Raw genomic sequence first — 17579 nt, 5'->3', positions numbered from 1 at the left:
AGAGAGATTTCCAACTGAATGGAAGGGAACAGCCTGTTAGCTCATTGGTAGACTGTTAGCTTAGCTAGCACACGTACTCGACACATTCCCAACCTAAATATGATGGAGGGGAGGAGTTTCAAAGACACATCAGATATCACAGAGATTCCAGTAGAGATGAATGGACTTCTGGTTGACTTGCCTCGAGGCGTTAAGGTCAGTCACCTCAGATAAGTCCTGTGTTTCTCCTCTGAGCGGCACACAAAGTGAACGCTCCCTTTAATCTCTTTTGGGACGCTAAAGCAGCGTGCTGTTTAATGATGGAGGAGGGGTTTAGGTATCTCTCACACAGGTGATAAGACCTCTGCATAATTACTCACGCTGTACTTTGTGATGCAGGAGAGTCAGCTGTGAGTCTGTCACCATGAGCAGCGAAATCTGACGCCTGAGCTGCTGCTACATAACACATACATAAGGTTATGAAGTGTGTGTGTGTGTGTGTGTGTGTGTGTGCTGTGTGTGTGTGTGTGTTTGTCACAGTGTGAGATTTGAGAACAGAGCAGAAAAACAGCAAACTGTACATCCAGTCGGAGACAGCGATGTGAGGACAGTTTTGGGGTTGATGCAGCTGACTCAGCCTCGTTTGGCTCTCTGCTGCGTAACTTCATTGTTGAGTTTATGAGAGTCATCTAAAGCCAAAGCTTTTGCAGCTTTATAATTAAGAAGACACAACGTACATAAAGAAAAGCTTCATAGCCTGCTGCTCCATCGTAAAGAAAGTTCAGCCACTTTTTATGTGGCTTAAAGAGTGTTAAAGTTAATTTCCCTGTTCAAATCCTCCATTGACATTTTCACAAAGATCAAGAGATTGAAGCCTGTAACCATGACAACCAGCTACCCAGATATTCTTGACGATTAAAAAAATTGATTCTGGGCCAAAAATGGTGTTAAAAAACAGAGGAAAAGGCAAAGGTACAGGACTGTGAACATGTTATTTTTTGTCCACAGTCAAGGAACTACATATCCCACAATCTTTTTAAATGTAACTGTATTCCTGACAATGTAAAAAAGAGTGTTGTAGTTTGTGGTGCCTCAGCAAGAACAAGGTTATTTACATTTACTATTAACTAACAAGCTCCCCTGTTAGTGAAACCATCAGTTCGCAATCTGTGGGAAACATTGCCATGGTAACAGAGAGCTCCACCAATCAGAGACGTCGCTGGGACACTAGGATCGTGGGTAGTGTAGTTATTTTCCCCGATATCGTGAATAAACCGTGTTGTTCTTAAGGTCGATATCAGATGAGCGTGTGTCTCCTTCAGGAGCATAAACTCAGGGAGCTCGTGGTCATTCTACCTGTGATGGTTATGACATCATGGCGAATAATCACATGCACTATGGAGATAATGAACAGGACTGTTGAGCCCTAAAGCACTGCTCAAGTTTTAGGCCTTATGAAGATTTGTTCACAACTTCCTTCCTGTCCCGCAGACAGTTGCAAAAGCAACAAAACCTCCATCAGGCTGTGAGAGAGAGAGAGAGAGAGAGAGAGAGAGAGAGAGAGAGAGAACGAGAGAGAGAGAGAGTGAGAGAGAGAGAGAGAGAACGAGAGAGAGAGAGAGAGAGAGAGAGAGAGAACGAGAGAGAGAGAGAGAGAGAGAGAGAACGAGAGAGAGAGAGAGAGCGAGAGAACGAGAGAGAGAGAGAGAGAGAGAGAACGAGAGAGAGAGAGTGAGAGAGAGAGAGAGAGAGAACGAGAGAGAGAACGAGGAGAGAGAGAGTGAGAGAGAGAGAGAGAGAGAGAACGAGAGAACGAGAGAGAGAGAGAGAGAGAGAGAGAACGAGAGAGAGAGAGAGAGAGAGGGAGAGAGAGAGAGAACGAGAGAGAGAACGAGAGAGAGAGAGAGAGGGAGAGAGAGAGAGAACGAGAGAGAGAACGAGAGAGAGAGAGAGAGAGCGAGAACGAGAGAGAGAGAGAGAGAACGAGAGAGAGAGAGAGAGAACGAGAGAGAGAGAGAGAGAACTGAGAATTAAACCGGGACAGAGCGACGGGAGAAAATTAAGGGAAAGTGATTAAAAGACAATTAAAGGTGGAAAGACGGAATTAACCTGCAAACAGGATTTTAAAGTCGTGGAGTAAAAAGGAGGGCTGAGGAGCGAGTGAGAGAGGAGAGAGAGAGAGAGAGAGAGAGAGAGAGAGAGAGAGAGAGAGAGAGCGAGAGACACTGAGTCACAACAGGAGAGAGAGAGAGAATTAACTTGCAATCAGGCCTCTCTTTAGCTGCAGTCAGCCACAATCAGCGGCCATATTAGCATTTAATTAGAACGAGAGCCACAAACCACGGCCTGCCGCTTCGCTCTGATTACCCCACACGCTGCTGTCACATCTGTGTTCTCTATGTGTGTGTGTGTGTGTGTGTGTGTGTGTGTGTGTGTGTGTGTGTGTGTGTGTGTGTGTGTGTGTGTGTGTTTTTGTGAGTACATGTGTAAAATCATTACGTGTTTCAATTTGTGTTTGAGCATTTTGTGAATGCATGAGTGCTTCTACAGGATTGTGTTTGATACCATGTATGATTCAAGCCAGAGTGTCAGCGTGTGTGTGTGTGTGTGTGTGTGTGTGTGTGTGTGTATGTGGATGTGTGTGTGTGCTAAGTATAGGAACATTGATGGTCAACAAGTCCCAGGAGATGAATCACAACTCCATACAAGTGATATTTGCAGCGTTCAGCCCTTCATCTGAGGGTTTTTGGAGTAACTGTTCATTTCCATATAGTCCATCGGGCGCTGTCTGAGGAACAAAACCATGCCGCTGACGAAACGCAGCGTGCACAGACTATGTGGAAATAGTCAGTTTAGGGCCTTTCAGATTGTGTGAGTTGGGCACCGCTCTCAAACCCATTCAGTGTTTATGTCGGGAGGCCATTTCTTTAAGCTTTTTTTGGAGGAATAATTTGCACCAGGTTTGAAAAACAAGAAGCAGGCAACATTTCCATGTAAAACAACGGCGTCATCGTTCTGTCCGTTTTGTGATGAGTGCAGCAGAGAAGACAGGAAATTAAAGATTGGTAAAGACATAAAACAAAAGGTCCCAGCTCAGGTGTTAAACAGGGAGATTCTGTTTTACTGTTTGCACTTTTTCCTCGTATAAGAAATGAGAGCACACAGAGCACAACTCCTGAGTAGTTCATTGACCATCGTCAAACAAATCGTCCGGAACGTTTTGCGGGATGAACGTCGCTGGTGTATTGATCCTCAGCGAGGTGATTGAAGGTGGTTTGCAGTGTTATCAGTTAACTCAAATCAATAAGTCGATTCTACTGACAGGAAAAGAACAATGTCACAGGTCACACTCAGCTTCAGCGTTTCAGCTGTATGTAACTCAGACCCCTAGTGTTTAAAATGGGTACTTCGGTCCAAATTCCATTGTAGAGAGCTGTCTCCCCCCGACCCCTCCTCTCTAGAGTCGATGCTCACGCAGGTTGCCATGTGGTGGACTCTGAAGCTTCAGTGTTTATCCAGCTCTGCATCGGTCTGTAAACCTTTCTGCGTTCTAACCTCTCTCCATTTTTTAAAAACATCTCCAATATTGATCCTAGTTTGAGCACGTTTCTGCTCGTGGAGCTTATTAGAAACATGCAGAGGCTTTTAGGTCGGGTACAATCACTTCTATCTGAACCAGTTCTCTTGCCCGCTTCCATCACTGCAACACCTGTTGGTTTGACCTGATAACTGCTCTCACATCTGGCAAACTGAGGGGCGTCCAAAACTGCCGTGTAGGGGGGTGCTTTAAAACCGCCTACCTTCTCTGGTCCAAACAAATCCAGAGCATTCAGGACCAGAATCTGAAGTTAGAAGGTGGACATACTGGCTGCTGCATTGTTGTCAGAGAAGCCAGCACTTCAACATAGCATGTTTCCTTAATGTCTGATCATATAGTAAGGTCGCTTCATCATTTCACTCTCTACACATCTCACTGATTGGACCTTAAAGTCGTGGCAGGTGTTTGAAGAATAACAACAGGTGGTTGCAGCCACGCAGTGTATTCTGTTTTGATGATGTGTATGAAAAAGAACCATGACGTCCTGCTGACCATGCTGCGGCTGCTCTCTCTCTGGTGTGTTTTATTATGTAAATGTCGATGATGCAACAGGAGCAGTTAAGCCTGAGCTGTAAGGGGCATGGTGCAGAAATGAGCCGTCTTTCCAACCTCACACCTTCAGTTTCAGTCCCCCCCCCCCCCCCGCAGAGCTGCAGAGTTCATTATCAGCTTCATGTTTTCAATTCATCTTTAAACTGGATGTTAATTTGAAACACGATGATCCAAACCTTTGACTCAGTTTCCATTACTGTCCAAACCCCGCTCCTACTCGAACCCTGGCGGCCCTCTTGGAGGACTATAGTACATTAGGCCTTATGAAGATTTGTATTCGCCCATGTACCTCTGTACATGGGGCGCATGCAGTAACCACTAGGCCACCGGCGCCCCACTGTTATAATTCCTGACTTGACATCACTCAACAGTTGAACAGAAGTTTTTATGCAGTGATTAAAAACGTCTCAAAATACCTTTAAAAAATGTAATTGACACAAAAGATGTTGGTAGTTGATTTGTATCTTTGGATCATTCCCCCCCGCCCTACCCTCTTTCCTCTGGTACCCCCCAGGGGGTCAGAAACCTTACTCTGAAAAACACTTCTTTAGAGAATGTACTGAATACGAGCCAAAACGCCCGTCTCTGCCTCGGGCACTTCAATCATTAAGTGCTGCTTGACCTACATGGAGGTACTTCTGGAGTGCCGCAGGGGGAAATATTGTAAGAGGGGGGTCAACACAGGACGGTAACGCCATATAGGGGGCTGCATGGCTAAGTCTGGGAAGCCCTGTGTATAGGGGGCGCTCTGCTCGCGCTCAGGTTGTCCTCGGTCCATCACACCGTGTAATAGCGGATTTGGACGTCAGCGGAAACTGAAGTTACCGTTAAAGTAAAAAGGAGTACAGACACAAAATTAACCAGAATGCATTGCTCCAAAGCCCGCCCCCCTTGGCCTCGCTCGGCTGTAAACTTTGACCTCTGCTAAAATAGAAATGAAAAGCTTCCACTAAGCACAACAAGTGGACGTCTCCACAGAAAAAAAAGTATTCCCGCATAATAAGACAGAACTTTGCATTAAAGAGAACAGCCGTCCCTGACATCCTGTGTTTGTTTTTCCTCAGCAAGAACACAGTGAACCACTTCAAATGTGTCACATACACATCTAAACGTATTAACACCTCAAACCTACAAACACATTTCTCATCAGAAAACCTGTCATCTGTCAGCGTCCTCTTCAATCTGTATCAGAAAGACTCCCAAATGTTCCCGGTAGGATTAGTATTAGAGAGGACATCAGGAGTAATGTAATGTAGCAATAAAAGCAGAATGACATCATCTGATTTCTTTATCCTGCAGACAATCTCATCACTGAACCCTGACATAACCACACAGGTCGGCAACATACATGCACCAAATACACGTCTGAATGACTCTAAGGCCTTTGCTGTTTATCAAACAAGCCGAAAGCTGTGATGACAAAGAGAGCTTTCACACCTGCAGAAAACTCCTGAAAACCTCCTAAGGTTTTCATGCTGAGCGTCATGTGTGAACACAAACAGCTGAATGTTTCTCTCTTCACCCGGAGCTTCTCCTCCAGCCTCCTCGTATTTATTCTGCAGAAAGTCAGAGTGAGCTGATGTGAGAACGCAGCAGGATATAATCAGGAGAATTCACCTGGAGCGAGTGGGAGGGGGTTGGTGACTCAGGAGTGACACCTGTCAATCAGGTCAGCTACACTCCTTATTGTGAATAACTCTTATCCTTCATCAAATCAAAACTGATGAGTCATCAAAACATTCACCCCTTGTACAGTGTGTGTCGATCGAGACATGAGATAATCAGACCTATTGGTTTTTTGTACCAGGCTGTAAACATGTTAATCTCTGCTGTAAAAACAGGCTTTTTAGAATGGGTGTGTCTGTGACTTCCTGTGCTTCTGCAGCCAGCCTCTAGTGGACACTCGAGGAACTGCAGGATTTTACACTTCAGCTTAATTTTGTTGCATAGATCGTGTCAAAGATACGTCATTACACTCTGATTGGGATGAAACGATAACTCACAACTCAGTTAAAAATGAAAACAAATACAGACAATTCAAATCGATTTACAAAAATATATGTGGAAATACTTTAAGAAATTATCAGGGGGCCTTTTAACATACGTTTCAGTTTCATTAGTTTTAGTTTACAACCTCAATATTGCAAACTATAACTCATAAATATAAAGAAGAAAAGGTAGTTTTGTGTTTTTATTGTCAGAGAATCTTAATAAATAAATCGTTTTTATTCTTATTTAGAAAACTGTCAAAAACCCTGATGAGCCTTAGACCATGGTGAGGTCAGTGCGCTGCTACAGCCGCCATGAAAACAACAAAAGCGTGCGTAAACATGACAGCAGGACTTTGCAGGATGCGCTCATGTTTCAGGTGATTTACTGACGGAGGCGTCAGAAACATCCGTCCTACAGCGGGCAGGTGACAAACGACATCTGCATTCTGTCCCATATTTTATGTATGACTCCATCAATCTTTGTGTGCTCTTAACGTGCGTATGTGTATGTGTGATTCTTACTCACCCCCATCGTCCTCGTCGAAGGAGTTCATGCAGGGGAAGTAGATGGCGAGGGCCTCGAAGGACGCCGACAGGCTGATGCGGCTCTGCGACCTCTCCATGTAGAGGCCCGCTGTCGGGCCCGGGTCGGCCGGCTTGGCCAGGCGCGGCTGGGCATTCTTCACGCGGAGTACGGCGCGCGGCGTCTTGGATGGCTGTCAGCTGCCCCCCACGGCAGATCCACCTCGAGAAGAGTCGAAAAACAAGCACCACCCCCCCCACCCCCCCCTTAGACGCTCGCACCGAAACAAAGCGGTGCTCAAACTTCAGATTCTTACTCTGCGCTTCTTACTCGACTAAATCAACGCTCTGGTGCAGAATCATCCTCCACCAATGAGTGTCTTTCTTTCTGCTCGCTCTCCTCAGATGATCAAACGTTGTAGGAGATGATGTCTTCGTTTCTGAATCTATCTGTGGCAGTGCAGCGCAGAGTTCAGTCGCTCTCTTCCTGTCATGTCGTCTCTAATGTTCACACTCTTGTTTCTCTTCTGTTCTGCTGCAGACGCTCGTTAACATCCTCCTCGTCATCCTCACAGGTCCAGCTGATCTACTGATGGACTTCTTGTTGTCTGGGGGAAAAGTCTTACCCTCTTCTTCTTCTTCTTCTTCTTCTTCTTCTTCTTCACCACGCAGCTACCAAACCTGCTCCTGCTCTCTTTGTTTTCCAGCTAAAAACTCCCTGAACTCTGCACTCTGCATGTCAATCTGACCCCCTCCGCCTGCTTGTGCATTCACCGCTCGGCTGTCTGCTCGTCCTCAGATCCTGGTGGAGGGAGGAAGGGAGGGAGGAGACGCTGCTGACTGAATCAAAGCTTTCCGTTCCTGTTGCTCGGCGCTGTCGTTTCCTCGTGCTTTGACATCACAGAAGCATCTCTTTCCCCACAGGTTAACTGACTTTTAAAAGCCTGGGAGACGTCGGGTTGCGGGAGATTTTGTACAAATCCAAACCCAGGTCAGCTGGGGGAGCATCAGTCGCAGCAACAGATGCAACCGGGGAGCAATCTGTTGCTTCTGCTCTGATGTGCACGGTCTTGCAGGCGACGCACTTCTCTAAATGTTCTTCTCAGTGTTATGTCTTCGTCCTGTGTCGCTCTGCCGCCGATGCTCTGCTGTTCTGTCTGCTCCTGAGAGAACGAGCGAGAGAGAGGCTGCTCTGTTTAACAGCTTGTGTCTGAGTGGACTCATTCACGGGCGAGCTGTGTGGAGAGCGAGAGAGAGAGAGAAACAGAGAAACAGAGAGAGGGAGGGAGCGGGGAAACAGAGGGGATGGAGAGCAGACTGTTGCTGGCAGCTAAGCCAATCAGAGTGAGGATGAGGGAATATGGGTGTGGCTTTGGAGATGTGGAGGCAAAGCAGGGCAGGGCGAGTTCACAATGTGTGTTTGTGTTTCTTCATCTCCTAATGTCGTTCAATATCGATGCCCTGCGACTGTGTCCGAGTCAAAGATCATCTGAAGCCAAGCCAACAATCCATACTGAATGTTTTTTTTTTTTTTTTATCAAAGTTTATGATGCTGGATATTTAACCCACAGATATGAAGTCCCACTTTGTTAAAGCAGCTGTGAGGAACCATCATGCATCATGCCCTGGACTCATTTGCATAGAATAGAGCTCTGGTCGATTCTTTGTCAAAACTCGCCGCAACGATCCCAACATGCACTGCGCGACTGCCTCTGCAGCTCTCCACAGGAAATTAAGAGAAAGCGTTGAGACGCTATCCGTCGTCGGGAACAGTGGAGCCGTACTGAAATGAACAGATATAAGTTAAACCGGTGATTGCATGTTTGTCCGTCCATAGGGTGGCGTTTGTATGCCTGCTTCAAGTGAGGTTGAGGTTGTTGTCCTGATATAATGTGGGCGATTTAGTGTCTGTATATAAGAACCACCGCTGACCTCTGACCTTTGACCTCAGCTTTTTGTGAAAACAGGTACTGAGGTGAATGTTTGAGAGAGGGATCTAGTGGTGCGATCGTGACCAGAGTTGTTATGATGGATCTGACAGTAAAACTTAATGGTGTGAGTGTTTGTATCCTTCTGAATATTACCGGGTTACAGCGAGGGTCGAGACAGTGTCGTGATGATGAGTATAAAGGGGAAGGTTGCCATGAATCAGATGAAGGTGCAATGGTTCCCTTTGCGGTAAGAAACCAAATTGGGAGGCAGGAGGAGATTGTTATTGTCGAATACGCTTAATTTATCAAACAAGCACGTGGAGCGAAGCGATGTGGCGCCTCTCATCCTGAGTGTGATGTCAGGAATAAATCACCGCTGTGGAGAATGTGGCTGCAACTGTTGACAAAGCAACACCTCATAACCTTTACTCTCTGATTCTCCTCTGAGGCCGACGTCCTCCTCCTCGATGTTAAACTTTGATGTGATCGAAGGCCTTTTCTGCACACACGCTGAGAATCCATTTATCGACGGCCGAGCTGGTGGCAGTGATGACAGGCATTCATAATAACGCCATGGATGTAATCAATATTCCAGCTGATGTTGTGGTTTGCTGATGTAGGGCAAACAGAGGCTTCAATATTAAATGGGCCGTTTGCTTTTTTTTATTTTATTATAACAAGACAGAAAATACTTTTTAGGTGACGACAGTGACGAATGGAAAAACAGACTCTCCTCCCTGAAGGATTCTTTCTGGGCCATTTTTGCCTTCATTAGACGAGACAGCTGGAGAGAGACAGGAAATGTGGGGAGGAGAGAGAGTGAGGGATGACATGCAGCAAAGGGCCGAGGTCGGATTCAAACCCATGCCCGCTATGACGATGACTCTATCCTCTATACATGGGGAATGCAATATAACCACTATCGTCGCCCCAGATGAGAAAACTTCAACAAAAATGTCTGAAATACAGGAGAAAAGTATTCGATGTTAGTTAAAGGAACATGATGGAGGATTTAGGTTGGGTTTGTGCTTTGGCGCCCACTGACGGTCTGCGGGTGCAACTGCACCGTCTTAAACTGCCCGGTCCTCCCCGGTGTGCATTTGTTGACAAGCAGAGGATGGCGACGCCTACAAAGACGTCAAGAGAAGCCAAGGAACCACGTCGACTGACAAGGTTCAGTAATATTACAGGAATTTCGCTTTTTCCGTTGTTTGCTAACTGTGTAGCATGTGGAGTATGTGTTGCCATGACGACAATAGGTTGAGATAGGTTTGGAAGGTTACGCTTCAGTCTGTTCTGAATAGAATCTGCAGGGATGTAATCTCTGCTGTCGGACTGTTGCTTTCCTATTGGCCGTGAGACAGATCATGATACCTTCCCTCTGAGCAATAGTAAAACCAGTTTGCAACCGTCCAACAGCGACATATGCAGCCAGGCTTTTTTGAATGGGTGTGTATGTGACTTCCTTTGCTTCTGCAGCAGCTTCTAGTGGACACTCGAGGAACTGCAGGATTTTACACTTCAGCATCGGCTCCATTTTTTAAAACATCGGAGGTTGCTGCTTGATTAAAAGTAAAAGTAACTTTGAAACAGTGGTTTTAAGTTGGTCAAGTTCCAGGTTGATGCTTCAGCAGGAGGAGGTTAAAGTATTTTGCCTGATGCCTGTTGACGTGCCTGTAGGAGAGCACTCACTTCTGATTGGTCTTCAATAACTTGTCATGAACTTGTAAACGCTGACACCTCCTCTGTTGAAGAATGTAATCATTGCTTTCAGAGTGTCGTTCCTGTCTGTCTACCTCTTCAAATAATTTCTCTCTCTCTCTCTCTCTCTCTCTCTCTCTCTCTCTCTCTCTCTGCTTCGCTCTCTCACCCCTTCCTTCCGTCCTGCCTGCGTCTTTCTCTGTTTTGTCTTCCTCTTTCTGCACTCGTTGACTCTGTTGTTTTGGTCTCCTTCTGTGATGCAGAGACGGGAGGAGGAGAGCTGTGTAATCAGCGCTGCTTCACAGGGCTCCATTCATCTCTCTGCTGCTATAGACAGAAGCCATAGGACACACACACACACACACACACACACACACACACACACACTCACACATACACGCGCATAATCAAAACAAACACACTGCACAGTTAGTGGAATACAAAGACATGCAGACAGAACAGAGAAGAGCAGCCTCAGCAGTGTCGGACCACGTGTTTAACATCACTAAACCTCGCTCTGAGCTCTACACTGCACAGCACAACACAACCGTCTTTTCTAGTTTTTGAATGAAAAGGATGTTTGAGTAGATGTACCTGTCGCCATGTGTGCCCCTATCTGAGGGCCTGGAATCAGGCGTGGTCATGTTTATTTTGGGTTTAATGCTGTCTCGAGGAAGCTGTCCGACATCAACCTGTTCTGAGTCAAAGGCAAAGTGATCCCGCTTTTTTAAAGGAGCATTCTTAGGATTTTTAAAATGCAAGTGTAGATGTACCACAATGCAATTTGCGATGCGCTGCCACGCTAGTTAATGATTGGGTTTCCACAGCGAGCGCCGCGGTCGGTCTCTGGAGCGTGCCAGCTGCGCCACTATGCTCCGCTCCGTTTTCAAATACGCTGCGAGTCTATTTCCGACGGAGTACGCTGGACAGAATATGAGAATCCAGACAAGAAGTGAGACAAGAAAAACGCACAGAGCGTCCGCTCAAACGTATGCCACCAAATCATCCTCAGAAAGACAAAGCAACATGATGTTCTATGGTTGAGGGATGAAGGAGGTATGTCCAAAGAGAGCGGTTTGATCTGCTCTGAGAGTCACAGAGTAAGTCTTATACTGATTCACGCTGCTCTTGCTGAAAAGACGCTCTACAGTTTCAATTGGTCCACACCGTTTTGTCACACATTAGTTTTAGTGATGACTTACTTGTTCCTGCTAAGAGGATATTTTATATAAAAAGATTTACCTCTCTGTCCCCTTGCCTTCAGCCTCTGCCTGCTCACAATAATCCTGCTTTGTCAGATTTTTTCTCTTGTATTATTCCTGCTTTAGAAGCGATGACATGCAGAGAACAGAATCTCTCTGAAGTGTCTTACATCATGTACCAACATGCAGCGCCGTGCAGACAGAAACATTTATAAAAACATCAGCTGATAATGAATCCTGTAGTTTGTGATTTCATTCTTTGTGCAGAAATATAATCTCTTCTGGAACCTGGTGGGTAACATTTTCTCCCTCACTGGTTTTTTCCGGCTGCTCGTCGTCTGATTTGGCCTTTCTGCTCCTGTTTGTGTTTCTCCCCGGCTGCTACCTGGTGATGTTTTAAAAGCCTCTTTACACGGCGACGCTTCGGCCCCCGTGTGCTCTGCTGAGTGCACCGTGGTCAGTGAAGTGCACCGCTATCGTGTTGACAAGCCCCCGGCCCGCTCGCTGTGAGCATGCTGTCCAAGCACACCTTATCACAGACGCACTGACCTTTTACCACACGTAGCTGCCTCTGTCTCTGTCTGCGCCCGGCTCGTGTCACTGCCTCCCCTCCATCTGCTCCTCCCTCAGACTGTTTCCTCTCTACCTCTCAGTTTTTCTGCTGCTCTCATCAGCCGTCCTTCTGTTTACTCATTTCTTTATTCATCTGCCCACCAGTTCTTCTGCTGATTCTCTTTTTGGTCTGTCTGAATCTGATCTCCACCTCTGTTCCTTCCATCTCGCTCATCTAATTTTTAGTTTGTTGACTGATTTGTTTCTCTTGATTGTTTTCCCTGCAGTTTGTCACATCTGACAAAAATCTTCTATTCAACTCTACATCACAGATCATCTTTATGTGTCTGTTTATTTCTCTTTAACTACATCCGACATTAAAGGTCAAATATTCGGTAAAATCCTCTTCACCATGTTTCTCTAACTCTAATATGTGTCTCTAGTCCATCTACAAACCCCCCAATGATGAGAAAAGTCCATCCTCTCTGTCTTTTACCTGCTCCACTTTTCAGAAAATGTGTGCTCAAACAGGCCGTTTGGAGATTTTCCCTTCATGACATCACAAAGGGCAGTAACCCCTCCCCCAGGTGGGTGACACTCCCACAGCTAGGTGTTTGTTCTGCCCTCTGAGTCTGCCTTCTCACCGTAAACAATAGGACATGGAGCGAGAAAGACCGAGTACACCCAAGCCCAAGAGAGGGGGCGTGGTCAGACACAGCTCATTTACATATTTAAAGGTACAGACACAGAAACAGCCTGTTCTGAGCAGGGCTGAAATAGAGGGGTTTATAGACATGATCAAATACAGGATCAGAGTGGATTTAGAACAAGAAACTTCACACACATGTTTTGAGGAGCTCTGAGACTTATTTACACTGGTTAAAGAGAAGGAAAATATGTGACCTTGTGCACATCTTATCATCTCGTGAATTTTGCTTTAATTTTTAGTTTTTAAACCGAAATAACGTTCATTCGTTCTGACATCATGTTATCCATCCATGTATAGAAATATTTCCATGCAGTTCATGAAATTGTATTTGCAAAAAGTCAACAAAAAACAGGAGAAACGTTTCTTTGAGTAGATCACATTTTAGCCTCGAGTTGAAGCATGTGAGCTCAGCGTCAAAGAACAGCAGGTCACAGACATCGTTCAGTTGTGTAACTGCAGGTAGAGAGCAGCAACTCTGACATTTCTGTGGGAGAAAATGTCATGGTAGCACTGCAGGTAAAGACTGCCTCCACTTCCTGTTTGAGACAAAAAACAAACTGATGATCAGAGTGACTTGAGACAGCGGTTTCTTATTTGACGGCAAAACATTCAGAAAACACAAAGAGATACTTATTGAAGATTTCTGAACAACGAATCAGTTTAAACGATGTGACAATATAGGAACCGTGTCTACAGACGGCTCTCACAACCGTCTCATAGCGCTTCTCACCAACGCTCATTGTTGCTAGGTTACCGAAGTTAACTCCTCCTTCCCTCAGTGATGTCCTTTAGGTGTGTTTTAGCTCCTTGTGTTTAATGTTTGCTTCAATTCAAAGAAATATCACCAAGAAAACCAAGAGACAATGTAAAGGATTCATGTCCTCGACGTGACGTCAAGTCTGCTTCCTGTTGGAAAAGCGGTTGACAAACACCGGCGGTTAGCTTGTGCTAGCGTGCGATCCAGCCCTGGATCTCGCAGGTGTCCGATCATTCTTCCCAGTGTGCTCGCAGCGCCATTATGTAGAAGAGTAATGCTCTTGAACAATCAGGCAGAGACTATGGCTTGTGAATTGAGGATCTGTTTATTTCTCTTAGAGAAGTTATTTTATAGCATCCCAATCATCACACTGGGCAATTACAACATGTGTGCTATATAAAGACCACTTCCTAGAAGTTTCTAGTTTCTTGGCCGGACAAACTGGTCTATAACCAGGAAAGGGCGGGTGGGTATGTGTGTACGTGTATCAGAACATGACCTTATGACCTGGCTAAATTCAGGGGTTAGATAACCATTGGTTTGTGCCTGTTGCTTACCAGATTGTGTATTTCTATGATTCAACCTTTCAAACTAAAACAGTACAAAGTGAAGCTGCTCCATCTTCCCTTCTGGGCCTCCATACATGTGTGGTGGTGACTGTGTCTGCAGAGACTCTGTCCTCTGACTGGATTTTACTCATCTGCTTTGTTCTGATTGACTCTGGACGTTTCTGGGTAGGGAGCTGGTGTGTTTCCTCCAGCCAATGACAGCGCAGCAGGTGAGTTTAGGAGTGGATACAATTCAGTGATTGGACGCCATTCAAACCGGTGAATAAGACGGACGTGGACGTAGCAGCAAAGAAGAAAAAATATAATCAAAGTGAGGAGAAAACACCAAGCGGATAAAGCTCGTTCTAAAACGACGGTGAACCTTGTGTTGTCTTTTACCTGTGGACGTGGAGTTGGTCTGCTTCCTGTTGGACAGGCAGGTGACAAACAGGCAGGTGCTAGCGTGCGTTAGCTTGCAGTGTAGGTACAAGCAGTGAACGTACACACTACATCCTGCAGGGGGCGTGGCTTCTGGGGGCGATGAGTCCAGGAGGAGGGGCCCAGTTTGATTGTTTACAAACATTTCTACTGACTCCACTTTTAAAATGTTTGACGATGGACAGATTTGTTTGCTGCACTCTTTGTGGAGATTAACAAATCATCAGAACACAGCTGATAACCAGGAAGTAATCATGGTCGATGTGTTCTGCCTGTTTTTGTTTTCAGACAGTTTTCATGACACAAAAGCCTGCTGGTACCTGATTGGTCGACACTTCTCGGACTGATAACATACCCCAAACTGACACAAACATCTCGACCCCGAGTGCACATTCTTGATTAGTGGAATAGTGTGAACCAGTTCTTATAGGCTTTAATCATCGTATTGTTGTCTGTGTCTGCTGCGGCTCACATCCTGCTCCTCCTGCAGAGACCTGAAATAACACGTTAAAGACACGTCTATAACGCCAGCCATCTGAGCCTGACCTGGCGGTGAGATCACGAGAGGGCAGGCAGGTCACGTCCATGCTGATTGCCCATTTGGCTCCCTGCCCGCCCCAAAACAGGGGACGTTGCCAAGGCAACTGCAAGCTGCAAGAGCAACGTCAGAACCGGCTGACACTGATGTGAGATGACAAGACCACCCGGCGAGGAAAAGGAGAGAGAGCGAGAGAGCGAGCGAACGGAAGAGGAAGGAGAATAATTAATGGGCCGCGTGTTTAAGGTGACAAAATGTGAGAAGAGACGAAAGACAGATGACAAGATTTCTGTGAGGGGGTCTCACGGCATTCAAAGGGTTTTTATTTGAAATAACTGTAAGCTCACACACACACACACACACACACACACACACACACACACACACACACACACACAGAGCCATGTAGTCCACTGAGATTATGCAGTTGAATTTGTGTTTTTCCATCGTAATCCCGCCTCGCTGGGTATTAACATTCTAACTTTTTTTTATTTGGAGCGGAGCGGGTCTGAAGGTTTCTCCTATGTTTTAAATCTATAATAAAATCACATTTAAAAAAAAAAGATTCTCACATCCTTTATTTTCCCCTCGGCGTCTTTTGCTCCGTCTACTTAATGGAAACAAACATAAGGCAGCATCTCCTTCAAGTCAGAGCTCTTTAATCTCGTCAACATTTTACGTTTTGGATTAAAAACCCTCTAATCTCTTGTTATACATAAAGATGCAGAATGCGTCCTCGGGAGGTCTTTATTTTTGTATACGTTTACAGATTGACCAATCACGTATGAGCAGTCTGAATGGAGAGCCAAAGCAAGAGGAAGACACTGAAATGACATCCCGTCTCCCGTCAGCGGTAACCAGGGTCGACGTCCATGCGCCCTCCCAGGAATTGATTTAAAACATATTCACATTTGATCAGAAATATTTAATGCATGCAGCGCGATATCCATCACTTGCATGCTGTTAGGACACAATGAATACGTTTACATGCACACCATATTCCTGTATTAATCGGAATAATGACAATATTCTGATTGCATAGGAGTCATGTAAACACCTTATTCCAATTGTCATAACCCGATTAAGCACATTTTCCGATTATTAAAAACCCGAATAAGACCCCTGGCATATGCCTGTATCAACCCGACTACTGGGTCATGTAAACGCGTTAGTCGGAATATGCTCTTGAATATGCCACTTAAAGGACTTGATTACTTCTGCGCATGTTCAAAATGGCGAGAAACACGCACAAGACATTACACTTTTGGGGCGAGGAGGAGACAAATTTATGTATTCAAATAATGAAAGAGTTGAATATCATGGAATACATAGATGGGCGAAAGCACCGCAATAGTGATATTTTTAAAAGAGTGTGCAACAAGCTTAATGAAGCAGGTTTTCAGCGTACTATTGACCAGGTGAAACATAGGTGGAAAACCCTGAAGGCGGCTCAAACCCAGCCAGTTTCAACTATTTGAAACTGGCTGGAAATTCTTGGACAGAGACCGTTGGCGATGGCACCAGAGAATGGAGTTGATTTGGGCTCTCAATAACATGTACCTGTAGCCGAAGGTGACCCAAGCACATTTGATGCTGAGGACAACGATGTAGGTAAGTTGGATAGTTAGCTAAAGTGAATGTATCTGAACAAGTTCACAAGCAAAACCTGTTGTCCCCCAGCCGCTGTCGTCTGAGTTTTGTCTAACGTTATTTATTTAACTGTAACGTTATAGAGAATGGAGTGGACCCAACACAGCCGACCACTCCTCTGTCTGAAGGTGAACCGAGCACAAGTGCGTCAGGTAGCCGTAGCAGCACACCATTTGAGGCTGACGACAATGATGGTAAGCAGTTATGTTACAGGTGGTAACATCAGCTGATGTTAGCTTGATAAGTTTTATTTCACGTTAGCTAACTTTGTTTATTGTAAAAAAAAGTAATGTTATTCTACCTATTTATTGGTGGGCTAGCTACCATGAGTTCCTAAATTATGTTTTATCTATAGGTATGGAGAATGGAGCAGGTTACCCTGCTACACAGCCATCCACCTCCACAGTGCCTGTTCGGGGTAAGATTTCAAAATGTTATTGTAATGCATTACATTAGTAAAGCTGTATAAACAATATAACAACTGTAGATTCAATTAATGGGTTAGAACATATAGTAATGTTATTTCATCCTTGCTACAAAAAGAGTATTCTAATAGTGCCAGCTGCTGTTTTTCTTGTCTAGGTATGCCAAGACTCAGAAGGCCTCAGGGCAGTGCTGGACTTGCTCAGCATCAAGACTTCCTGGAAAGGATGCAGCAGACACAAAACCAGTGGCTGGAGCAGCAAAGAGAGCAGAGCCATGCCAGGGATGAGGCTCTCATATCCCGACTACTTGCTGAAAGTACCCGCTCAACAGGAATTTTAGTCAACCAACTTCTTAAGGAGCTTCCTGCCCCAGCCCACTCTACAGCCACATTCCCAGCCTATGTATCCTCCACCACCTGAGATGTATCCAAGGTACAACACTTACCCACCTGACAGCCACCCTGTGCATCAGCCTCCACCACATAA

The 17579-nt window shown here is 45.4% G+C and overlaps 1 protein-coding gene across 1 annotated transcript in view; it reads right to left on the bottom strand.

The window, feature by feature from the left end:
• Nucleotides 1-8287, bottom strand: part of rims4 (regulating synaptic membrane exocytosis 4) — a 29159-nt gene extending 20872 nt beyond the window's left edge. The window contains exon 1 of the mRNA XM_065955255.1: nt 6647-8287. Within this exon, the coding sequence (XP_065811327.1) occupies nt 6647-6743 (97 nt within the window). The 5' untranslated portion in view covers nt 6744-8287. The remainder of the gene's footprint in view (nt 1-6646) is intronic.
• Between the last annotated feature and the right edge of the window lie 9292 nt (nt 8288-17579).

This window comes from Labrus bergylta, chromosome 5 (genome assembly GCF_963930695.1).
Source record: "Labrus bergylta chromosome 5, fLabBer1.1, whole genome shotgun sequence".
Taxonomy (NCBI): domain Eukaryota; kingdom Metazoa; phylum Chordata; class Actinopteri; order Labriformes; family Labridae; genus Labrus; species Labrus bergylta.
This window is presented reverse-complemented; position numbering and strand designations above follow the sequence as displayed.